This window comes from Schistocerca cancellata, chromosome 5 (assembly GCF_023864275.1).
Source record: "Schistocerca cancellata isolate TAMUIC-IGC-003103 chromosome 5, iqSchCanc2.1, whole genome shotgun sequence".
Classification (NCBI taxonomy): domain Eukaryota; kingdom Metazoa; phylum Arthropoda; class Insecta; order Orthoptera; family Acrididae; genus Schistocerca; species Schistocerca cancellata.
In genome coordinates this window covers 279,092,062-279,119,454 of record NC_064630.1, presented here as the reverse complement: position 1 = coordinate 279,119,454, position 27,393 = coordinate 279,092,062, and the positions used below count along the sequence as shown (strand labels likewise).

The 27,393-nt window shown below is 40.5% G+C and overlaps 1 protein-coding gene across 4 annotated transcripts in view; it reads right to left on the bottom strand.

The window, feature by feature from the left end:
• LOC126188945 (PC-esterase domain-containing protein 1A-like) overlaps positions 1–27,393 on the bottom strand; it is a 274,877-nt gene that overhangs the window by 128,022 nt on the left and 119,462 nt on the right. For all 4 annotated transcript variants that reach the window (XM_049930690.1, XM_049930692.1, XM_049930688.1 and 1 more), the window contains exons 3-4: positions 22,149–22,228; positions 21,961–22,047 (exon numbers count right to left, since the gene is read on the bottom strand). In XM_049930690.1, coding sequence (XP_049786647.1) covers positions 21,961–22,047; positions 22,149–22,228 — 167 coding nt within the window. The remainder of the gene's footprint in view (positions 1–21,960; positions 22,048–22,148; positions 22,229–27,393) is intronic.

Here is a 27,393-nt window from a genome sequence, read left to right as displayed (position 1 = left end):
ATAGATTAGCATGGAGAGCTGCATCAAACCAGTCTCAGGACTGAAGACCACAACAACAACAACATATTCAGCAGTGTATCTATCAGTGAAATAATGAAGTTTTTTGATGCATGGGTAGTGTTCAGTCAAGCACATAACCATTTCTTTGCGAGCAGCATTTACAGCTCCTACATCGTGCTCCATATCATCACTCATTAAGCAGTGGTTTACTAGTGCTATTTTCTTTTTCTCTTTTATCGCAAACACAAACAGATTGGATTACATGGCTGCTTTTTGTCCAGTGGTAATATTGGTTTTCATTGTGATTTACAGAACTGTAGTTTTCAACAAAGTCCAATAACAGAATTTTTCTCGGGGGATTCGATTTTCTTTCAAATTTTTCAGGGACCTTGTCTGACAAATATATATGAGTATGGTTATAGTGCCTGTAATTCTGTTACCAACAAGTTGGTGTATTCGTCAACAGCTGCAGATTTCTTTATCATTTCTGTCTGATGGTCTGTCTTAATCCACTCCCTGTACTCAGCATCTTTGTAGGCTAATTTTTCTTTCAATAATTCTAACCATTTGTCATCACTGGGACAATTACCACAGTGACGAAGCAGGCAGTCACAGTTTTCAGAGACACATACAAAGCATTTTATAAATTATGTGTGTTTCTTTAATATGTTCTACATCCAAAAGCAGTTTTACACTTTAGTGGATGTGGCACACACACCAAATGAGTCTTTGATCTTAGTGAACAAAATTTAGAAGAAGCATTGTTAATGTTTGGGTTCTCCCATTTACAACAGGAACATTGTTGCCTTAGGTTACAGAGGGTACACGATTTTTGCATACATAACGTTCTACTGAGAATAGAAGCTTTTGAAAAGTGGTGCTACAGAAGAATGCAGAAGATTAGATGGGTAGATCACATAACTAATGTGGAGGTACTGAATAGAATTGGAGAGAAGAGAAACTTGTGGCACAACTTGACTGGAAGAAGGGATCGGTTGGTAGGGCATATTCTGAGGCATCAAGGGATCTACATCTACCTCTACATTTATACTCCGCAAGCCACCCAACGGTGTGTGGCAGAGGGCACTTTACGTGCCACTGTCATTACCTCCCTTTCCTGTTCCAGTCGCGTATGGTTCGCGGGAAGAACGACTGTCTGAAAGTCTCCGTGCGCGCTCTAATCTCTCTAATTTTACATTCGTGATCTCCTCGGGAGGTAAAAGTAGGGGGAAGCAATATATTCGATACCTCATCCAGAAACGCACCCTCTCGAAACCTGGCGAGCAAGCTACACCGCGATGCAGAGCGCCTCTCTTGCAGAGTCTGCCACTTGAATTTGTTAAACATCTCCGTAACGCTATCACGGTTACCAAATAACCCTGTGACGAAACGCGCTGCTCTTCTTTGGATCTTCTCTATTTCCTCCGTCAACCCGATGTGGTACAGATCCCACACTGATGAGCAATACTCAAGTATAGGTCGAACGAGTGTTTTGTAAGCCACCTCCTTTGTTGATGGACTACATTTTCTAAGGACTCTCACAATGAATCTCAACCTGGTACCCGCCTTACCAACAATTAATTTTATATGATCATTCCACTTCAAATCGTTCCGCATGCATACTCCCAGATATTTTACAGAAGTAACTCCTACCAGTGTTTGTTCCGCTATCATATAATCATACAATAAAGGATCCTTCTTTCTATGTATTCCAATACATTACATTTGTCTATATTAGGGGTCAGTTGCCACTCCCTGCACCAAGTGCCTATCCGCTGCAGATCTTCCTGCATTTCGCTACAATTTTCTAATGTTGCAACTTCTCTGTATACTACAGCATCATCCGCGAAAAGCCGCATGGAACTTCCGACACTATCTACTAGGTCATTTATATATATTGTGAAAAGCAATGGTCCCATAACACTCCCCTGTGGCACGCCAGAGGTTACTTTAACGTCTGTAGACGTCTCTCCGTTGATAACAACATGCTGTGTTCTGTTTGCTAAAAACTCTTCAATCCAGCCACACTGCTGGTCTGATATTCCATAGGCTCTTACTTTGTTTATCAGGCGACAGTGCGGAACTGTATCGAACGCCTTCCGGAAGTCAAGAAAAATAGCATCTACCTGGGAGCCCGTATCTAATATTTTCTGGGTCTCATGAACAAATAAAGCGAGTTGGGTCTCACAAGATCGCTGTTTCCGGAATCCATGTTGATTCCTACATAGTAGATTCTGAGTTTCCAAAAACGACATGATACTCGAGCAAAAAACATGTTCTAAAATTCTACAACAGATCGACGTCAGAGATATAGGTCTATAGTTTTGCGCATCTGCTCGACGACCCTTCTTGAAGACTGGGACTACCTGTGCTCTTTTCCAATCATTTGGAACCTTCCGTTCCTCTAGAGACTTGCGGTACACGGCTGTTAGAAGGGGGGCAAGTTCTTTCGCGTACTCTGTGCAGAATCGAACTGGTATCACATCAGGTCCGGTGGACTTGCCTCTGTTGAGTGATTCCAGTTGCTTTTCTATTCCTTGGACACTTATTTCGATGTCAGCCATTTTTTCGTTTGTGCGAGGATTTAGAGAAGGAACTGCAGTGCAGTCTTCCTCTGTGAAACAGCTTTGGAAAAAGGTGTTTAGTATTTCAGCTTTACGCTTGTCATCCTCTGTTTCAATGCCATCATCATCATGGAGTGTCTGGACATGCTGTTTCGAGCCACTTACTGATTTAACGTAAGACCAGAACTTCCTAGGATTTTTTGTCAAGTCGGTACCTAGTATTTTACTTTCGAATTCACTGAACGCTTCACGCATAGCCCTCCTTACGCTAACTTTGACATCGTTTAGCTTCTGTTTGTCTGAGAGGTTTTGGCTGCGTTTAAACTTGGAGTGAAGCTCTTTTTGCTTTCGCAGTAGTTTCATAACTTTGTTGTTGTACCACGGTGGGTTTTTCCCGTCCCTCACAGTTTTACTCGGCGCGTACCTGTCTAAAACGCATTTTACGATTGCCTTGAACTTTTCCCATAAACACTCAACATTGTCAGTGTCGGAACAGAAATTTTCGTTTTGATCTGTTAGGTAGTCTGAAATCTGCCTTCTATTACTTTTGCTAAACAGGTAAACCTTCCCCCCTTTTTTTATATTCCTATTAACTTCCATATTCAGGGATGCTGCAACGGCCTTAAGATCACTGATTCCCTGTTCTGCACTTACAGAGTCGAAAAGTTCGGGTCTGTTTGTTATCAGTAGGTCCAAGATGTTATCTCCGTGAGTCGGTTCTCTGTTTAATTGCTCGAGGTAATTTTCGGATAGTGCACTCAGTATAATGTCACTCGATGCTCTGTCCCTACTACCCGCCCTAAACATCCGAGTGTCCCAGTCTGTATCTGGTAAATTGAAATCTCCACCTAAGACTATAAACATGCTGAGAAAATTTATGTGAAATGTATTCCAAATTTTCTCTCAGTTGTTCTGCCACTAATGCTGCTGAGTCGGGGGGTCGGTAAAAGGAGCCAATTATTAACCTAGCTCGGTTGTTGAGTGTAAACTCCACCCATAATAATTCACAGGAACTATCCACTTCTACTTCACTACAGGATAAACTACTACTAACAGCGACGAACACTCCACCACCGGTTGCATGCAATCTATCCTTTCTAAACACCGTCTGTACCTTTGTAAAAATTTCGGCAGAATTTATCTCTGGCTTCAGCCAGCTTTCTGTACCTATAACGATTTCAGCTTCGGTGCTTTCTATCAGCGCTTGAAGTTCCGGTACTTTACCAACGCAGCTTTGACAGTTTACAATTACAATACCAATTGCTGCTTGGACCCCGCATGTCCTGACTTTGCCCCGCACCCGTTGAGGTTGTTGCCCTTTCTGTACTTGCCCGAGGCCATCTGACCTAAACAACCGCCCAGCCCACGCCACACAACCCCTGCTACCCGTGTAGCCGCTTGTTGCGTGTAGTGGACTCCTGACCTATCCAGCGGAACCCGAAACCCCACCACCCTATGGCGCAAGTCGAGGAATCTGCAGCCCACACGGTCGCAGAACCGTCTCAGCCTCTGATTCAGACCCTCCATTCGGCTCTGTACCAAAGGTCCACAGTCAGTCCTGTCGACGATGCTGCAGATGGTAAGCTCTGCTTTCATCCCGCTAGCGAGACTGGCAGTCTTCACCAAATCAGATAACCGCCGGAATCCAGAGAGGATTTCCTCCGATCCATAGCGACACACATCATTGGTGCCGACATGAGCGACCACCTACAGATGGGTGCACCCTGTACCCTTCATGGCATCCGGAAGGACCCTTTCCACATCTGGAATGACTCCCCCCAGTATGCACACGGAGTGCACTTTGGTTTTCTCCCCCTCCCTTGCTGCCATATCCCTAAGGGGCCCCATTACGCGCCTGACGTTGGAGCTTCCAACTACCAATAAGCCCACCCTCTGCGACCGCCCGGATCTTGCAGACTGAGGGGCAACCTCTGGAACAGGACAAGCAGCCATGTCAGGCCGAAGATCAGTATCAGCCTGAGACAGAGCCTGAAACCGGTTCATCAGACAAACTGGAGAGGCCTTCCGTTCAGCCCTCCGGAATGTCTTTCGCACCCTGCCACACCTTGAGACGACCTCCCACTCCACCACAAGTGAGGGATCAGCCTCAATGCGGGCAGTCATAGTCCGATCAGGGGATGCGTGGGACGAGCTGGCCGTCCCCGACAAACCCCCATCCGGACCCCCACAGTGATGCCCATTGGCAACAGCCTCAAGCTGTGTGACCGAAGCCAACACTGCCTGAAGCTGGGAGCGAAGGGATGCCAACTCAGCCTGCATCCGAACACAACAGTTGCAGTCCCTATCCATGCTAAAAACTGTTGTGCAAAGAACGTCTGAACTAATCTACAGAGAGCGCAAACAAATCGACACAAAATTTAAATGGTTATTAAAATACAAGATTGCCTAGTAAATGCAGTAATGCTGCCACTTGTGCACTGCTGACACACTGCTCGGCGCCGGAAGGAGACTACGCGATTTTACACAATTCAGGTACTAAAACGCGATGCTACAACTCTCAAATACTATAATACGCCCGAAATTTATGAATTAAACAATGCAAGTACCAAAAACACGCAAAGAAATTAAGAATTAAACTATGTAACAAATGAGTGAGCTAGGAGTATACGACTTGCTGCTGCAGCTGCTTATCCAACGGCGGCAGGGGATCACCAATTTAGTATTGGAGAGCAGTGTGGAGGGTAAAAATCATAGAGGGAGACTAAGAGATGAATACACTAAACAGATTCAGATGGATGTAGGTTGCAGTAGATACTGGGAGATGAAGAAGCTTGCACAGGATAGAGTAGCATGGAGAGCTGCATCAAACCAGTCTCTGGACTGAAGACGACAACAACAACAACAACAACAACAACAACAACAACAACAACGTTCTTCTGATGACATTGGAGTACATTCATCATTTTTTTTTTTTAAATCAGTGACATACTTGACAACTTCATTAGCAATCATTTCCTTTCCTTTCCTTTCCTTTCGGTTTAGGAAATGATAAAATATCCATTTCTGCTTTCAATTTCCTTGCCTGTCGAACTAGATACTCACTAACACTGAATTCTGGCATTATTTTTACTTTTGAAGAAGAGGGCTGAACTGAACTTTAAACCTGAATTTTTTTCTGATCTCCTTAAACTAACCACTTTTTCTTTCTTTAACAATATCAGGACATCAGAACCTTTGGCTTTCTTAACAGTTTCATCATCCATTTTATCTTCCCTACTGTCAGAAATGTCACTACTGTGATCTAATAACTGATACATGTTTCACTTTATCTAGCTTCTGCTTGCCATAAGAGGCCTTGCTGTGATTTGAAATCTAAAGAAGTTTCAAGGGAGAGCATCTCAAATCATCTAAAGTTTCATTTGCATCCTTGATACTTTGATTTTTTTAGTATTGGCCCAAGAAATATCACCTCTGAGACTGCATCACTTTCATTTCCGCCACAGATCATTTTTTGTTCACAAAACACAATCGAGAGATTGTATCAAGCAGTATTTTAAGTGTACCTTTAATGTGATTCATTTCTAATATACATTATTGTAACAACAGAACCCATCTTATTAACTGACTGTGTGATAGTCTACTTTCCATTATGAATACTAAGGCTTGGTGGTCTGGATGTATTAGTACTTTTGAACCCCATATTAGAATCTAAAATTTTCATAAATTCCGAACAATGAACACTACTCTTTCTCAGCAGAAGAATAATGGTTCAGGAGCCCAGATTCCTTGAAACAATTTGCAACCCATATTATATTCCGACACATACTAGCGTCATTGGAAGACTTAAAACTTTTGCCTCTAATAGTGCTTGTATAATATTATTAGAAGCTTCAGTTGTTCCTTTGTCCCAAATCCAGTTAGACCCTCGCTTCAACAAACTCATTAAGTCTGGATCATTCATAGCTTATCCTTTTATAAATAGCCTCTAATATCTGGCTAGTACTTACAACAAAGATAACTGTTTTATATTCTACTTCAGGACATCCTCTTATGGTTTAAATTGTTGCCCGCGAAACGCAGAGATCCCGAGTTCGAGTCTCAGTTCAGCACACAATTTAATCTGCCAGAAAGTTTCATACCAGAGCACACTCTGCTGCAGAGTGAAAATCTCATTCTGGAAACATGTCCCAGGCTGTGGCCAAGCCACGTCTCCGCAGAATCCTTTCTTCCAGGAGTGCTAGTTCTGCAAGGTTCACAGAAGAGCTTCTGTGAAGTTTGGAAGGTAGGAGATGAGGTACTGGCAGAAATGAAGCTATGAGGATGGGTTGTGGGTTGTGCTTGGGTAGCTCAGTCGGTAGAGCACTTGCCCACAAAAGGCAAAGTTCCGAGTTCGAGTCTCGGTTTGGCACACAGTTTCAATCTGCCAGAAAGTTTCAATTCATCACTTGCTTGGTTATGTTCCTTCCTTACAATGATATTAGCCATAACCATTAAATGAACATGTTTCATGTGTCTAATTCTAGAAGTTTTATAATTATTTGTCAAAGCTACTCAGTAGATATTATTCTCTCCTTTCCATACTATTCTAATTATTATTCAAGTCTAGTGACATTATTGTCAAGTAGCCATCTAAACCTAGAAGTACATTTAGGTTAAGATTCGGTACCATCAATAACATTTGGTGAAACGTAAAGGTAACTGTTTTTCCTTTGTTTTCCTTTATTGTCTGTTGTACCCACAAATGAACGCTTGTTACAGGTAATATCACAAATGTTTATTTCTCATTGATAACATTAATTCCCCGAGATACTAAAGATATTTCACTACCTGAACTAAACCAAATCCACTTTTGTCCCTAAAATGTCACAAACACTATTGGCTTTATCTTCTTCTTCATCTTCACTAATATGTTCTTCCAGCAACCACTCAGACATAGAAATCAGTTGTGTGAGGGCTAATACCTTTCCCACCGAAGGGCCTATTACTCTACTGTTAAATTCTGGAGTCTGACATCTCCCTCAGGGGTGTATTGTTTTCCAAACTTGAATACTCCAAATTGTCTATCAGTGGTCCTTTTTATACACCTACTGTCTTCATTATTAGGATTGAATACTGTATTTCTATCACTTCCTTGATTACCATTCTGCTCTTTATCAGTAAACAATCAAATCTTTAAAGAACTGAACTCCCCTGTAAGAAACAGCTTCAAAGGTGTGATTACTTTACAAATGAGTTAATTTTTTCCATAATGGACATAAAAACGTAGGTGATAAAAAGTTTAGGAAAGGTTTGGAAGTCGCTAAGTGTTGCTATTTTCAAATATCAGATGAATCACATCCAGGTATTCATTCGTGCACTGTCAGTTATGCCTTAAGACAAACATACAGCTTCTAATTCTAATACTTAACTTATTGTGTCAAAACTTTTTAACGTCAGATTATACCTCTTAATGAATAAACTATGACAGCATTTTAAATTTAGGCAATGATTCAGAAAACACCATTAAGAAATAACGATGATGAATGTATCCTTCTATTTTAAATTTAGGAATCTGTTTGGATATGTTTGTCGCACTTTCTAAATGTAATTCCTCTATTAAAACAAGTAGGAACCCACAATTGTCATTAAGTCTTTTTATTAACCTCGCCACTTGTTTTATCTACTTCATCCCAGATCTTTTTTTAAATCTGTCTGTTCTACCTGCCTCAGTTGATGAATGAAGTGTACTGACAAGATGATCAATCTTTTCCTTGCTATTGCAGACAACACTGCATGCAATTCCCAACCATCAGGCAGTGCACGTGCTGTGTCACGACAGTTGAACATCTCATGGTCCACTGTGCAGAAGGTGCTTCGAACCATTCCCTAATGGTATCAGTACAAGACCCAATCGTACAGCAGCTTGCACCACAGGACACACAACAATGTGTTGACTTCGCTCTCTACATTTTCGCAAGGATTGAAGTTGTTGAGGGCTGGCCCTGGGCAATCCTAATGACAAAGCTCATATTTCTGTGACGAGTTAGGTGAACGCACAAAACTGCCGAGTCGGGGATCTTCACCTCCTGTCACTTTGCATGAAGTTCGTATGTATGGCGAACATGTCACCATATGGTGTGGCTTCATGGCTACGTTCATCATTGGCCCATTCTTTTTTTAACAGGTTCGCATTCAAGGACCAAAGACGTGCAGTGTGACTGACCAGCATTACTACAATATGCTTCGCCAGCATGTCATATCCACCCTACAAGAGAAAGCACGTTGAACTCAACAGTTTCCATGCAAGATGGAGCCCCACCGCACATACGAGGTGCATTCAAGTTCTAAGGCCTCCGATTTTTTCCTCCGGACTGGAAAGAGATAGAAACATGCGCATTGTTTTAAAATGAGGCTGCGTTCATTGTCAATACGTCCCAGAGATGGCAGCACCGTACGGCAGATTGAATTTTACCGCCAGCGGCGAGAATGAGAACTGTTTTAAATACTTAAAATGGCGACATTTTCCTTACTTGAACAGCGTGCAATCATTCGTTTTCTGAATTTGCGTGGTGTGAAACCAATTGAAATTCATCGACAGTTGAAGGAGACATGTGGTGATGGAGTTATGGATGTGTCGAAAGTGCGTTCGTGGGTGCGACAGTTTAATAAAGGCAGAACATCGTGTGACAACAAACCGAAACAACCACGGGCTCGCACAAGCCGGTCTGACGACATGATCGAGAAAGTGGAGAGAATTGTTTTGGGGGATCGCCATATGACTGTTGAACAGATCGCCTCCAGAGTTGGCATTTCTGTGGGTTCTGTGCACACAATCCTGCATGATGACCTGAAAATGCGAAAAGTGTTATCCAGGTGGGTGCCACAAATGCTGACGGACGACCACACGGCTGCCCGTGTGGCATGTTGCCAAGCAATGTTGACGCGCAACGACAGCATGAATGGGACGTTCTTTTCGTCGGTTGTGAGAATTGAAGGGACGTGGATGCCATTTTTCAATCCAGAAACAAAGCGCCAGTCAGCTCAATGGAAGCACACAGATTCACTGCCACCAAAAAAATTTCGGGTAACCGCCAGTACTGAAAAAATGATGGTGTCCATGTTCTGGGACAGCGAGGGCATAATCCTTACCCATTGCGTTCCAAAGGGCACCACGGTAACAGGTGCATCCTACAAAAATGTTTTGAAGAACAAATTCCTTCCTGCACTGCAACAAAAACGTCCGGGAAGGGCTGCGTGTGTGCTGTTTCACCAAGACACACATCGAGCTAACGTTACACAACAGTTTCTTCGTGATAACAACTCATGCTCCCTACTCACCTGACCTGGCTCCTAGTGACTTTTGGATTTTTCCAACAATGAAAGACACTCTCCGTGGCCGCACATTCACCAGCCGTGCTGCTATTGCCTCAGCGATTTTCCAGTGGTCAAAACAGACTCCTAAAGAAGCCTTCGCCGCTGCCATGGAATCTTGGCGTCAGCGTTGTGAAAAATGTGTACGTCTGCAGGGCGATTACGTCGAGAAGTAATGCCAGTTTCATCGATTTCGGGTGAGTAGTTAATTAGAAAAAAAATCGGAGGCCTTAGAACTTGAATGCACCTCGTAGCTCGTGAAGTTCACCTGCTTCCTCGTAAAACATTTGGGAACGATCGAATTATCCACTGATCATTTCCAAATGCATGGCCGGCACAATCACCTGATCTCACTCCCTGTGATTTATGGTTGTAGGCTACCTGAAGGACAGGGATTACCAGAGGAACATCCACATGATGCGAAGTGCTGCTTATCAAAAGAGGTAGCCAGCATACCTACGGACATGCTTCATTTTACTGTGCAGAATGCAATACTGTGCTTTCAGACTCTTCTGGGCACTGATGGGCGCCATATTGAGCCCCTTTTGTAGCAGTAATGGTACCAGTATGTAATGATATGAAGTACCAAAGCACATTAAAAATGTTTCAATTGAACTGATTCTGCATTATTTCTCTTCCCCAAGTACTTGACATTAATGCTACCAAGTTTGGTACTCGTATCATTATTAGTTTCCGTGTTATATGTTAAATAGGGAAATTTTAATTATAACCACCCAGCACTATTCTAGAATACATCGCCTTCTCAAGAATTATGTGGAAATTATGTCTGCAGTGAAACAGATTGGTAGTTACTGACATCTCTCCCATCACTTTTCTTAAATAGGAGTTTGACAACAGCACATTTTAGTCTCTCTGGGAAAATGTCGTGAGTTAATGATGCATTATGTATTTCAGAAAAGACCAGACTTACTATACAGGAATAAATTTTTAGTATTCTATTGGAAACACCACCAAAATGAAATGAGCTTTTATTGAGAGAATTTCAGATAGAGAAGTTGTTGATGCATTCGTATGATTGAATTTTATGAGAGTTACTTTTTGAACATATTGCTGTAATTTTTATCTTTAATCAGATAATGGCCTTGAACAGTCCATTTGATTACTTTTCTTGTTGATATTACAGGCCTAGACTCTCTATGAGACATGATCCAGAGCCCTGTGTCGTGCTAATGTGGTAAATAATATTGATATATTCTTGATTATTGTTAGCTTTTATTACATCAATCATTATTCGTATGTCTTTACATGCAGTATTGCGCATAAACAGTCATTCTGTTCCCAGAAGTCCTTCACAGGTCGTCAACTTGAGTGAATACATCTTTTAAGTTACTTTATGAACCTTCTGTGGGAATGAGGTATAGACTAGTTATTTTGCTGTCCGTCAATCTTTTACATCTTTATGTAATCTGGCTAAGTATGTAATAAAATAATGTAGTTGGATAGATCAAAAAATCTACTCACCAAGCAAAAGTGGGAAACCACAACCACAAAACGGTTTAACTTATGCAAGCTTTCGGAGTCAGTGGCGCCTCCTTCATGCACAAGAGTTTAAGGGGAAGGAAGAAGGGTGAAGGAGAAGGACTGGAGAGGTTTAGGAAAAGGGGTCGAGTTTAGAAAAGTCCCCCAGAACCCCAGGTCAGGAGAGAGTTACTGGACAGGATGATATGGAAAGACTGATTGTTGGGGACTGCACCAGATGAGATTTGTAAACTTGAGAGCTTAAAGGTGGAAGACAGGGATTAGTAGTTAAGCATCATGCCCAAGTCAATAAGATTGAAGAGCTAAGTGTATTGTGTATTGTGTATAATAGAGGTGGGATGGGGACACGAACAATAGGCAGGCCAGAAAATGAAAGAGGTAGAAAACTAAAATGGAGTGAGGAAAGTAGCAGTTACTTTGAAGTAATGCTAAGACATAAGGAATTAATGTAAATTAAGGACAGGTGGGTGGTGAGAACCAAGGGCCTTTGGTGCAGAGCCGGGTGGAGGGTCTGAATCAGAGGCTAAGGCAGTTTTGCGGCCGTCTTGGCTGCAGATTCCTTGACTTGCGCCATACGGTGGTGGGGTTTCGGGTTCCGCTGAATAGGTCAGGAGTTTACTACATTCAGCTGGCGGCTACACGGGTAGCGGAGGCTGTGTGGCATGGACTGGGCGGTTTTTTTAGGTTAGAAGGCCTCGGGAAAGTACGGGGTGGGCTGCAATCTCAAAGGGTGCATGGCAAATACAGGACGTGCTTGGATCAAGGAACAGTCGGAATTGTAGTTGTAAATTGTTGTAGTTGTGCTGGGAAAGTCCCTGAGCTTCAAGCGTCCCTGAGTTTCAAGCGCTAATAGAAAGTCCCTGAGCTTCAAGCGCTAATAGAAAGCACAGAAGCTGAAATCGTTATAGGTACAGAAAGCTGGCTAAAGCCTGAAATAAGATCTGCAGAAATTTTTACGAAGTCACAGACAGTGTTCAGGAAAGATAGATTAGGCAGAATTGGTGGTGGAGTGTTTGTGTCTGTCAGTAGTGGTTTATCTTGTAGTGAAGTCGAAGTAGATACTCCGTGCGAATTGGTATGGGTGGAGGTTATACTTAACAGCCGAACTAAGTTAATAATTGGCTCCTTCTACCGATCCCCAGACTCCGATGATATAGTTGCTGAACAGTTCAGAGAAAATCTGAGTCTCGTAACAAATAAATACCCCACTCATACAGTTATAGTTGGTGGGGACTTCAACCTTCCCTCGATATGTTGGCAAAAATACTTGTTCAAAACCGGTGGTATGCAGAAAACATCTTCCGAGATTGTCCTAAATGCTTTCTCCGAAAATTATTTCAAGCAGTAGTCCACGAACCCACGCGAATGGTTGCAAAAACACACTTGACCTCTTAGTCACAAACAATCCAGAACTAATAGAGAGCATCATGACTGATACAGGGATTAGTGATCACAAGGTCGTCGTAGCTAGGCTCAATACTGTTTCTCCCAAATCCACCACAAACAAACGCAAAATAATTTTATTCAAAGAAGCGAATAAAGTGTCACTAGAAGTCTTCCTAAGAGACAATCTCCATTCCTTCCGAACTGACTATGCAAATGTAGACGAGATGTGGCTCAAATTCAAAGATATAGTAGCAACAGCAATTGAGAGATTCATACCTCATAAATTGGCAAGAGATGGAACTGATCCCCCATGGCACACAAAACAGATCCAAACGCTGTTGCAGAGGCAACAGAAAAAGCATGCGAAGTTCAGAAGAACGTGAAATCCCGAAGATTGGCTAAAATTTAGACGCGCGAAATTTGGCACGGACTTCAACGCGAGATGCCTTTAATAGATTCCAGAACTAAGCATTACCTCAAAATTTGGTAGAAAATCAAAAGAAATTCTGGTTGTATGTAAAGTACACAAGCGGCAAGACACAGTCAATACCTTTGCTGCGCAGTGCCGGTGGTACTGTTACCGACGACTGTGTCGCTAAGTTATTGAACGCAGTTTTTCCGAAATTCCTTCACCAAGGAAGACTAATGGAATATTCCAGAATTTGAAACACGAACAGCTGCTAGCATGAGTTTCTTAGAAGTAGATACCTTAGGGGTTGCGAAGCAACTCAAATCGCTTGACACGGGCAAGTCTTCAGGTCCAGATTGTATACCAATTAGGTTCCTTTCAGATTACGCTGATACAATAGCTCCCTACTTAGCAATCATATACAACCACACGCTCACCGATAGATCTGTACGTACAGACTGGAAAATTGCGCAGGTCGCATCAGTGTTTAAGAAGGGTAGTAGGAGTAATCCATCGAACTACAGACCTATATCATTGACATCGGTTTGCAGTAGGGTTTTGGAGCATATACTGCATTCATTCAAACATTATGAATCACCTTGAAGGGAACGATCTATTGATACGTAATCAGCATGGTTTCAGAAAACATCGTTCTTGTGCAATGCAGCTAGCTCTTTATTTGCACGAAGTAATGGCCGCTATCGACAGGGGATCTCAAGTTGATTCCGTATTTCTAGATTTCCGGAAAGCTTTTGACACCGTTCCTCACAAGCGATTTCTAATCAAGCTGCGGTCCTATGGGGTATCGTCTCAGTTGTGCGACTGGATTCGTGATTTCCTGTCAGGAAGGTCGCAGTTCGTAGTAAAAGACGGCAAATCATTGAGTGGGTGACAATCTGAGCAGTTCTCTTAGGTTGTTCGCAGATGATGCTGTAATTTACCGTCTAGTAAGGTCATCCGACCAGTATCAGTTGCAAAGCGATTTAGAAAAGATTGCTGTATGGTGTGGCAGGTGGCAGTTGACGCTAAATAACGAAAAGTGTGAGGTGATTCACAAGAGTTCCAAAAGAAATCCGTTGGAATTCGATTACTCGATAAATAGTACAATTCTCAAGGCTGTCAATTCAACTAAGTACCTGGGTGTTAAAATTACGAACAACTTCAGACCACATAGATAATATTGTGGGGAAGGCGAGCCAAAGCTTGCGTTTCATTGGCAGGACACTTAGAAGATGCAACAAGTCCACTAAAGAGACAGCTTACACTACACTCGTTCATCCTCTGTTAGAATATTGCTGCGCGGTATGGGATCCTTACCAGGTGGGATTGACGAAGGACATCGAAAGGGAGCAAAAAGGGGCAGCTCGTTTTGTATTATCACGTAATAGGGGAGAGAGTGTGGCAGATATGATATGCGAGTTGGGATGGAAGTCATTAAAGCAAAGACATTTTTCGTCGCGGCGAGATCTATTTACGAAATTTCAGTCACCAACTTTCTCTTCCGAATGCGAAAATATTTTGTTGAGCCCAACCTACATTGGTAGGAATGATCATCAAAATAAAATAAGAGAAATCAGAGCTCAAACAGAAAGGTTGGTTTAGGTGTTCGTTTTTCCCGTGCGCTGTTACGGGAGTGGAATGGTAGAGAGATAGTATGATTGTGGTTCGATGAACCCTCTGCCAAACACTTAAATGTGAATTGCAGAGTAATGATGTAGATGTAGCACTAGTTCCCACCTGGGAAGTAGTGAGAAGATGGTGTCTCAGTGAAGAATCCAGATGGCATGTGTGTTGAAACAAGCACCAAGTTCACGACTGTCATGTTATTGAGCATGCTCTGCAACAAGATATTGTGTGTTGTCAATATACACCCTCTGCCTACGCCTATTCATCCTGACAACTGGGTGGTAGTCATGCCGATGTAAATGGCTAAAAGAGTGTTCACACAACAGCTGGTATATGGAATGTCATTCCACAGGTAGCACTCCTTTGATAGCATAGGTTTTGCCAGTTACAGGGTTCGCATAGGTGGCAGTAGGAGGGTGCATAGGGCAAGTTTTGCAGCAGGGACAGTCACAGTGGTAGGAGCCATAGAGTAGGGAGATTAGTGTATCATCTGACAAGGATAATGCAGAGATTGGGATGGTGATGAAAAGCTGTTCTAGGTGTGGTGCGCAAAATCTCCGACAGAATGGATCTCATGTTAACAGGATCTTCCTTTGGTTCTTGGTAGAACAATGTTATAATAAATGAAAACCACCAGTTTGCTTTTGTTCTACAATATTACTTCTATTGTGTTAACCAGTTTTCGGCTTACAAGGTCATCTTCAGACATTTACTGAGTATTATCACCAAAGAAGTTGCAATGTTTGCAAACAACATTTGAAGAGAAGTAACACATCTAGATTGAAGCAGAAACACACATTAAGTAACATCTTTGACAGTGTGGTGGTAATGCAATGAAGAAGTAAAAAATAGAAAAGTAAATTAATAAAAATGGAGTACACTGGAAAAACTTGAACAGAAAATAGGAAGCATGCCTACATAACAATTTCAATTAATAAACAAAACTAATAAAAAAATAAAATAAAATTAGTACTTGAAAAGGCTACACCAGGAGGTATAAAATGGAGAGTGATACACAAACCAATTAAAAGAAGAAACAACTATCAATGTAACTAAAGAATACATAAGGAACATTATCACTATCAATAAGATAAAGAGAAATAAATAAATGAAAGAAAATGGAGGCATTTGAGAGAACATACAGTAAATGCAATCTTTGAGAGTGTGGTGGTACTGCACTTTAACATTATATTCAAAACTGTGGCTATGTAACAGTTTGCATTAAATAAATAACCAAGTAAAATATAAACAATATTTGATGAGACAACTACAAGAGGTGTTAAAAATGGACAGTAATACAAGTACAAGTTAAAAGAAAGCCTTAACAATTGAATCTACAGCCTATATGCAATACATAGACAACTTCAATAAAACAAAAGAACTTGATGAATACAGGAAAATGGGAATATGCTAGAACAGACAGTGTGGGAAGTAATGAGCAACAGAGATGATTATATGAAGCTTAGGAGAGGGAAGGTGTTGAGCAGTGTCTGGTCATTTAGGATTACATCTGGACTATGAACAATATGTTTGTTAATTTCCAGGGCTTTGTTTGCTAAGTGAAGTACATACGACACTGGCTGGTAGTTGTGACCCTCACTCAGTACATGCTCCGCAAATGAGGAGTCAGAATTCTGCAACCTTCAACTGCGTTCATGTTCAGCCAGCCTAGTTGCTATGTCTCTGCCTGACTGACCGATAAATGTCTGAAGATGGCCTTGTAAGCCAAAATCCGGATAACACAATAAAAGTACTATAGTAGAACAGAAGGAAACTGGTGCTTTTCATTTATTAGAATGGATCTCATTTCAGGGCACAATTTTAGGGAGTCATGGCCTTGTCAAAGTAGTTGATTAATACACTTAAGAGCAGGATAGTACCAAATGACAAGTGGTGTGCTCCAAAGTTATTTTTTTGGAGGGCTTTGCAGTACCAGAATCAGAAGCACTGGCCTGGGAAATCTGCTTTTAAACTAGATTAAGTCCAGTGAGGGCTGAGGTGAGAGCGGCGGTGTACTGCTGTAAAGAAGACTGCATCTGAACAAACGTGTTTGCTTTGAATGCCAAGGTTGTGTGGGAAGGAATGTTTGACACAGAAAGGATGACGACTGTCAAAATGTAAGTACTGTTTTTAATGTGGACAGAAGTGTGTAGCTGGACTTTGGTGAGGATGAGATCAACATCAAAGATGGCTTATGTATCCCATGGGAGCCTCCTCCAAGTGACCCATGCAAAGACTGGCATAGGAAGGAGCCATCCGGGTTCCCATTGCCATACCCAATCTGTCTGTCTGTCTGCCCCTCAAAGGTGAAGTAATTGTTAGTAAGTATAAAGTTGATGAAGGTGAGTAAGGAGGATGTCGTAGGTTTGAAATCAGGTGGGTGCTGACAGGAAATGTTCAGCAGCAGACAGACTACGTACAGGGGGGTTATTGGTATACAGGGAGATGGCACCAATGGTGACAAGCAAGGTGTGTGGTGAGAGTGGGACGGACACAGATTTCGGACAATCTAGGTAATGGTTGGTATTTGAATACAAGAGAGAATTCTTCATACTATGTGTTGCAGGTGTTGATCGATTAAGGCAGATATCAACGTTAAAAAATATATCGGCTCAACCACTTGTTTATAGTGTAAAACACTAAGATTGACGCGTTTCAGAAGTCAAGCTTCCATCATCAGAATAATAAAAAGTAAAAGAACCTGTTAAAACTCGCTAAAATGGAACACGCACCAGGCAATTTATAATAAAATTAAAACATCATGGGAAGTAGCCACGATGTTTTAATTTTATTATAAATTGCCTGGCGCATGTTCCATTTTAGCGAGTTTTAACAGGTTCTTTTACTTTTTATTATTCTGATGATGGAAGCCTGACTTCCGAAACGCATCAATCTTAGTGTTTTACACTATAAACAAGTGGTTGAGTCGATATATTTTTTAACATTGACATTCACAACCACAACCTCTCATCCAGTATGGATAAAATCTAAGGCAGATAAACTTCGGTGGGTGCTTTGAAGTCAGATACTACAGGATGGCCAGGGTGATTGGGATTGTGGATCTTAGGAAGAAGATAAAAGGTGTGGCTGCATGGTTTGGGTGGGGTAAGGAGTTCTATGGATTGAGTTGTAAGTCCTTTTGAGAGGCCTTAGGTTTTTAGGAGGGACTGCAGGTCAGTTTGAATCACAGGAATGGGATCTTAATGGCAGCAGTTACATACTCCTGTCTGTCAAGTACCGCAGTGGTAGGTTCTTTGCCTGATGAGAGGATAATGATTGATGCTTCAGCTTTTAGGGAACGTAGAGCCTGGAGTTCTGCAGAGGACAGGTTAATGTCATGTTGTGGAGGAAGGGTTGTGAAGCAGTGCTGGATGTAAGAAAATCTTGAAAGGCTGTAAGGGACGATTTTGAAGTAGTGGTCGTGGCTCAAATTGGGATCATTCTCGGAACTGTTCAAGGCAGGGTTCCATATCAGGTTTGCTGTAGGAAAGGACTTGGGATCATGTTGCAAAGTGATATTTCCAGCTGACATTATGTGTTAAGGGACAGTTGGTCCTTCACCAAAGTAGCACAATTAAATTCTGTAATAATGTTTAGCATAATAATGTTAAAGAATGCAAAAATTTTTAAATATTTCGATTTGAGGTTAACGTGACTTTCTTGGTTAATGAGGGGACAATAACTGACCAAGTTTATGCAATTTTTTTTTCACCCACCTTGCAACTAAAATTACTTGGTCTGCATCCTCATACTAATTGCGCTTATGCAAGCAAGCCACCTAGTCAGTTTCAATTAATGAAAGTTAAGGTTGCTACCTTTATTATAGTTTCTCACTATAATTTCAGCACATTTTATTCTCAAGTGTTTCTCTTTCCGGGGTTAATACTGTTAAGCCCGGCAGAAATTTCTTTTTATCTGATTTATTTCATGTGAAGTGGACTAATCAGATCCATGGTGTAGCTGCAAGATCAGACACTTTTTCGGAATGAAGAGTTACTAGTTCACTCAGTTATCTTACATATTATTTACTGTTGTGAACGCCTTCCCCCACATCACTGCATAGCAAGCTACCCACTGTGGTGCGCACATACCAGTTTGCCAAGGACGTTGCGATCTCTGACAGGTGATCGTGAGTGTTATCTCAGTGTAAACCAGAATGTTCTTATTTCAGTTTGCTTATATGCATGAGAATTTTCACTCTGCTTTTTCTGTTCTCTTGAATACCATGCTTTCTGGAATAAGAGTCTTAACATATTCCTTATGAACTTCAAGAACATTTATTTGGTACAAGCTCCGTAAACTTATGTGGACAACTTGCTTACGTGTGGAATTTCTGCATTCCTTCAAATATCATAAATTTTTCCAATTCATAGTCTGAGCCCAATAACTGATTGGAACCGGGTATCCAGTTGCAGGTTTTACCCCCCATTATTCTGACTTATTTCCTTTCATTGCATTACAGACTGTCTCCGATCATGATCATTGAGCCAGGCGTTACGATTACGAAGGAAATTTTAATTGTTAGCAAAGACTGTCAAACTCATTCAATGACGCAACAAAGTGAACTTTAGTTCGAGTCTCGGTCCGGCGCACAGTTTTCATCTGCCAGAAAGTTTCATATCAGCACACACTCCACTGCAGAGTGAAAATCTCATTCTTGAAAGTGAACTTTAGTTTGGAGTACCTGTAAATTATTGCATGCACTCCTCCTTATCATTGCACAGTGGTGTCACTGATCGCGAAATCGGTGTTTTCCTTTTGGAAACAAGGAAACTTCTTGCATTTGTGGGTGTTGTAGCAGATCACAACACACTGTTTGTACTCGTCAGTAGCAACCTATTGTACACTGTACCATGGCCTACTATAGTAGCTCACGTTACAATCATGTATTGATGTGTCAGACATATCGAGCTACTCTAATGAGCAGAGGATTCTGTATAACAGTTCCAACTGCAGTGTGATCACACCTTCTGTTAAATTACTCCTCATTTAACCTGTGTGCACAAATGTAACACACAGTCTTTTCTACTGTATTTATCCAAATTGCTCCTCATACTGCCACTGCCTGACAGATGCCCTGAATTATCTAATCGATCTAACGACCATCTACCTAAGTCTATCGATAAACTTTTAGACCATAAGCAGGGGCAGTTTACTATCGACCATGCCTCTACAGACATTTCTGAAAGATACATTAAAGAGTGTGTAAATGGTATCACCATACCAAGTACAATTTCTGTTCCTCTTAGCCTGTCCTCATTGGAGTAGCTATATCTACCACACACAAGAAAGGGTATTTTAAGCAATTAAGATCACCACCACCTATTGTCACCAAGCAGCAATTGTCAGATTAATACCACAATTAAGATGTGTGGCAGCAATAATGAGAATGTACTGTTGTAAAGAAATGGCCTTCCATTAGTTTTAAGATGTAGAAATATGTTATTTATTGACTACTATTTCCATGGTGTAAGTAAGTATTGTAGTTCAGAGTAATGTTTTTCTTTTGAACCATAATTGGAACCTAGTATGTTCACCGTCAAGGAATAGTTCAGTAAAGTGATTAATATTGCAATTTATAACTGTGATTCATTTTTATAGTATTTCAGAGTAAATGTGATACAAGGATTGACAACCTGTACATGGGAGTGTTGAAGTTCTTATCAACTTTTCACAGTACCATAAACTTTATTCCTTTTGCTGGCACATAAGTGAAATCAGCTGTTAAAGAGTGTAGCAGTCCTTTAAATACCTCCTAGGCTGGTCAGGCCTCCTCCCCCCACCTCCCCCCCCCCCCACCTCCCCACCCCCTCACTTCTGAAATCTTTCCTCATGAACTCCAATTTAAGTATCCCTTCAATGAAGTTTTACAGACCTGCTGCCAATAACATGTGAGGTCTGGCTACCACATCTGTGCTGTCTTTGTCAGCACCAAGACTCCATCACTGCACTAGGGACCGTTGCTACACTGTGACACCACCATAGGAGTTATCCTTCCAACATTCTGCATTATAGTAGTCCTCTTGGCCTCAAATCTAGGGTATCCTCGTGCTCAGCACTTCTATTCTGCTCCACGAGTCTAACTTCACTCATCCTGCAATCACAACCTGATCCTCACAGTCTCTCTTTCCTCTGTTCTGTCAGCCCTCCCAAATCTCTCCGTCTCTGGTGCACCATCTTTACTCCTACATTACTTGTATTAAATCATGTAAATAAAAAGTATAAATAATGGCAGGAAAGGAAGAAATGGAAGAAAGGAAAGCAGCACCAAAAGACCTGCACTGTTCATGCACAGCTCTGTATGCCAAAACCAAAATGCTACTATATACATTTTCCAAATTAAACGTGTAACTGTATTAGCTACATGGGACTACAAACTCAGTTAGAAGCAGATATTTCACAATTCTTTTGTGAAATTTAATTCAACACAAAAGCATAATTTAAGCTATTGCATCCCAACAAATGTATCCTGTACAACAATGTTGCATGAAACACAAATGGCCAGAAGTTAAACACAGTACTACCCTTTTTCTTTTACTGCATTGTAACAAAAGAGCAAATGGGGGTACAAATTTTTAACATTTGGATTACACAGTCAGACATACAATAGCCTATAATCACATTACACAATTAAAAATGAATAAACGTGCAAATCAAATTAATGCATTTTACAAATGATCCAATATGCCTTCTACAACAAATGATCGTGATATTGTCTGCAAGTACGGTATTTATTCCCAAGTAAGATTAGACATCCCATTTCTTGTGCATCAGCTTTCCCCATATATCTCCTTTGCAATATTAGAGAGAGAGTATGGCAACAGAATTAATTGTCTTCCACCCAACATGTGAAAGATTAGTTCAGATGTGAAAGATTAATTTAGATTGTCAGAAGGGAAAGATTAATTTAGATTGTCAGAACTGTAAACTGTGCAGTATAATTAACATCCTAGCAGATTTCCACGATCTTTAAAAGACTTAAAAGAATGATTTTTGGAACTGTGTTCCAAAAAACTTTTAAAAAACAAGCAACCACAACAATGTAATATTGGAAGAAATCGTGATGAGTTCATGCCCTACAAACCTGTGTACTACAATTTTTTTGAAGTCAACAACAACCTGCTTTTCTTCCTTAGTGAAAGAATTATGTAAGTTACTGCTTACCTTAAATTCTCGAACTTCCTCGTAATTCCTGCCTCGCATAAGAAATTCTCCTTTTAATAAACTGTCTCCCATGAATGATGGCTCCAGCTTAAATAAAAAGTAATATGTGTGGAAGAAGGCAGTAACAACATTTGAGTACTACAAATAGCAAATTACAAGAAACAAACCGAGTAAAGTGTGATACCTACCTTCCTCTTCAACACCTGTTGAGTAATTAAGGTATTGCTGTTCCACAACCAAACTAAGTCTTTATACACTGCACGAGTATCTGAAATACAATTAAATTGTTTCATTCTACTCACATTTTTATATTAAAAGTTTCAATATACATGATTAACTACTGGTTTATTTTTTGTGACAAATATTTGCAGCAATTTTCAAAACCTGCTATGGTGTAACTATTAGATCAGCTATGAGACAGGTGAATTTAATTCAGTTTATGTGAGTTCTATATTGCAAAGCAATTTCCTTTTACACAAAGATACTGTTCAATTCATTCCACACATACTTTGGCATGTAAATTTGCGACAATACTGCAAGAGAGGGAAAAATCTGATCCATACTACTTACAACTGCTAAATTATTATCCACATTGTGTTTCACTAAAATTTATTATACACAATATAGTTTATAGACTGTTAATGACAGTAGTGTAAACAATTCTCGAAGAAACATTTTCTTTGATAAAATATTTGGAACTTATGAACCACAAAACCATGTGATCTTCAAAATTCAACTCCCACTAATAATTCTGTGTTACTATAGCACTGACATGCATCAAATGAAATGTTCTTTCATTCACCACTTTACAACGAACACCTTGTTTTTTTTCCAAAAAACAGTTTTTTAAAAGGTTATAAACAATCAAAACTTTCCTGTTACATTTTAATCCTAAAAGGCAACTATTTCTAAATTCAGATAGGATAGATTTGTAGCTCCATTTTTCTGTTTCCAAGACTACATTACTTTCTTAAAATAACACGTTAGTTAAGCAGCCATTTAAATTATAAATCGAAAGGTGATACACTTGTATTTGGCTCTGAGCACTATGCGACTTAACATCTGAGGTCATCAGTCACACTTGTCTTTGTCACCTACCTAATTTTCATTCATTATCTCATTAACACTTTGAGGTAGGTCCACATCAGATCTGTGGTATGAAACATACAGTAAAAGACAAGATATTAAAAGGCATAAACCACAGCACAGCAGTCAAGGTGAGAAATAAATCTGTCAAAAACAGTATAAAATACTATGTCGCCTCCTACCACACTCTGGAACATCCTTAGTGCCCAAACTGACACAAGCAGATTGATATGGCACAAAGTAAACACTTTTGCCAGTAGGTGGCATTTATAAAAGTGAGCATATGACAATAGGCAAACTGTTGTAGGACAATATGTAGTAAAAAAAATTACTTAACTGACATTGTACTTAATAAAGGTATCATATTGTAACACAGACGCAGCTGATACATTCCAAGCTGCTATATTCTGAACATAGGAAAATGAAGCAGTTCAATTTACAAATTTCATCTAAAATATTAAAAGCTATGTTATGCGGAACATTAGAGTTACAAATAACTCAATAAATAAAAACCTTAAAAATGTGGAAAGAATAGAGGGGGTATATTTCTTACTATTACATGGAACCATTGTCAATCACAGTCAAGTAGCAGTTAATGGTTGTGGCACTGAGATCGGCCATTAAAATTACACTACAAAAATTGTCACGAATTTCTGTTACAAATTCCTACCAATAAGGTCGTATTCATGATAATTTGATAAAATTTTGAGGAAGTGAACTAGGAATGTTAGAGGAATTCATCAAATTGGTCCAATTTCCCTTTCTTTTAATTACTTTACCTTTAATGATAAGTTACATCACTGTCCATCACTAATTTGTATCACATGATCAGTTAGAAAACAAGGAAGTCTACCAGGCAATTTTAGTGCATTTGTTGAATCCTGTGTGCAGGAAGAGAGCTGAATTGTTGAAAAACCACACTTGGATGTTGCATTGTGATAATGCACTGGTTGCTTCTCTTCCGCAGGTATCTGGCAAAACTTCAGGCTCCCGTTGTACCCCATCCACCCTATTCTCCAGACGTAGCCCCATCAGACTTTTTCCCCATTTCCCAAACTTAAAACCATGCTGAAAAGATGTTATTCAAAAAGCAATGCAGCAAGAGATCTGCATCCCATATTAGAAAGCACGTTCCAAAAGTAAGAGAAATGTTGGGAATTGTGTATTGCAATTTGAAGGGAACAGTGCTTAAAATGCAGTACAATGAGTTGTAAGAAGTTATAATCAAAGTTAAGTCTTTTTTGAACATGCCTCATATAATTTACTTGAAAATAACTTTCCAGTTTTCATCCTAAAATTTCGCAAGGTGTTATCTTATACCATACACATGTGGGAAATATTATTACCTTATTTTAAGGCAATGAAGATCAAATCACAGGTCTGACATCACCTTGGAAGCTTTGCAACTATGTACAAGGTTCACCTCCAAGACTCAAAGAAAACCAAGTGCTCAATTCTTGACTTTTCAGCGAGGAAGTCAGATAAATTAGCAGTTGCTGGTGTCTATCACAAACTCACTTACACAGAGGGTATCATTAGCCAAGATTCCTGTCACCCTTCAAAGTGTAAGTATTCTTGTTTTTGTTTTGTTACATAAACTCGAAAAATTAAGCTCTACTGATGAGTGTTCAAATGGCTCTGAGCACTATGGGACTTAACTTCTAAGGTCATCAGTCCCCTAGAACTTAGAATTACTTAAACACCCATAACCCGCACCTACTCAATCTGAGCATTGTAGTAGTAGTAGTAGTAGTAGTTGTTGTTGTTGTTGTTGTTGTTGTTGTTGTTGTTGTGGTCTTCAGTCCTGAGACTGGTTTGATGCAGCTCTCCATGCTGCTACTCTATCCTGTGCAAGCTTCTTCATCTCCCAGTACCTACTGCAACCTACATCCTTCTGAATCTGCTAAGTGTATTCATCTCTTGGTCTCCCTCTACGATTCTTACCCTCCACACTGCCCTCCAATGCTAAATTTGTGATCCCTTCTTGTCAAGTTGTGCCACAGACTCCTCTTCTCCCCAATTCTATTCAATACCTCCTCATTAGTTATGTGATCTACCCATCTAATCTTCAGCATTCTTCTGTAGCTCCGCCGGCCGGATTGGCCGTGCGGTTCTAGGAGCTACAGTCCGGAACCGAACGACCGCTACGGTCGCAGGTTCGAATCCTGCCTCGGGCATGGATGTGTGTGATGTCCTTAGGTTAGTTAGGTTTAATTAGTTCTAAGTTCTAGGCGACTGATGCTTGGCGACTGATGCTTGGAAGGTAGGAGACGAGATACTGGCAGAAGTAAAGCTGTGAGGACGGGGCGTGAGTCGTGCTTGGGTAGCTCAGTTGCTAGAGCACTTGCCCGCGAAAGGCAAAGGTCCCGAGTTTGAGTCTCGGTCCGGCACACAGTTTTAATCTGCCAGGAAGTTTCACGTTGAGACCAGATGGACCTTTCTGCATAAGAGTGCAGCACTAAGCACTGCGAAAAAGTACACATCACATGTCACAACCCACACCATCCATGGCTGCTGGTGATGCATCAAAGAGCAATGCGTTGGCTGACTACTCAAAAGCTAAGTCAGTAAAATTTTTTGCAAGTGCTTAGCAATCTTATAAAAGAATAGAAAGGGCGAGGTAATGAACCATTATATTCTATATCACAGAGTGGCATGGGAAACAAAAGTGATCTTGATTTAAAAAGTGGAAGTCAGCAGTACTGAAGTTTTCAATGCTGAAACATGTTTTATGAGTCCATTATTATGAAATTACTGCAGAATCTCTTAGTGTAGTAGCAATAGCTTAAGTCAAAATGGAGCTGTCAGCACCTAGTGGTACTGACGATATTCACATCATGACACCATCTATCACAAAGAAACTGTCTTCTGATGTCAAACTCAATTGGCAAAGTGTTTTGACATTGTATTTAATTCAGACACTCAATTTCAAGTCCTATACGCAAAGGACAAAACAAAGATAAGAAAGAGATTAGTACCAATTCCCACACACAAATCTTTCGCAACTGAAAGTCAATCTTGAAATCAGAAGTTGAGCATGACATTGAGAAACAGCTTGCTAAATACTGAGTACAGCTGCAGGAGCAAATTGGTTCAAAATTGAAACTTATACTGCTAATGCAACTCAGAACAGAGTGCTGTACACGAACTTTGTGAAACATGTGCACACGATTCAAAGCTAAAACTCATGAAAAAGTGGATGCAAATGAGAACACTCACCACACCTTCATTGAACAGATAGAGGCAAAGCAAGCCAAACACAAGGAAGATGTGTGTACAGAACAATCTAGAAGAAATGCTAATATTGTGCAAGAGTAGCATATAGGTTTTAGTGATCATGTAACTGAGGCAAACTGTACACTGAGCGAAAATCACACACGTTATTTCGAAGTGTACAGTTGGCACATAATGCCATTATTAACGAGATTGGTCAAAACTGATCAAGAAATTCAAAAGTTATCACAATTGGCAGTACAGAATTCACTGGTTGCCTCTGCAGAAGCTTTCTTAACTTCAAAATGAGCACCCCAAATTATTGAACCACGAGTTTATAATTGTACTGTCAGTATTTTTGTCAGCACAGGAGCAGATTTCTTTTATGGTGGGATATCTGTTAGGGAAAGCAGTACACTTGGCGAATGAGATTTCAGATACCTGCATGGACCTAAAAGAACTTCACGATAAACTTCTGAAGGAATATTGGTCAGCAGAAATTCAGAGGAAGGAGTTAGTTGCTTTTTGGAGTTATGATAGATATCAGTCTCACTGGGGCATTCTACAAGGTTTTGGTGAGTGCTGGTGGAGTAGCATTAAATATATTGTTGCAGGAATGGACAGCAAGATTTTTTACACTCATAGCAAGCGAATGTTGCCTTTCTATTTCCACAGAGATTTAATTGCCACACCCTGGAATAATTAAGACAATTATGTAAGATTTTCAGAATGGGTGAAATGCCCGCATGCATAGAGAGGTACAGAGGCATTCTCACATTGGATGATAATGAGAGTAAACCATCCACTTCCAGTACTCCCTGCGGCAACGTCACGACTGAAATTAACTCTACATCAACGGAAAAAAATCGGGCCATTCAATATGACACTTTGTGCAGTTCCATTTGTGCCAAGTTTATTCTCCAAGCTTATAATGTGTTTGTAGACTGGCATGTCGTTTAATGAACAAAGTTAGAGCATATGGACTATCAGACCAATTGTGTGATTGGATTGAAGAGTTCCCAGATAACAGAACGCAGCATGTCATTCTCAATGGAGAGAAGTCTTCCGAAGTAAGAGTGATTTCAGGTGTGCCACAGGGGAGTGTCATAGGACCGTTGCTATTCACAATATACA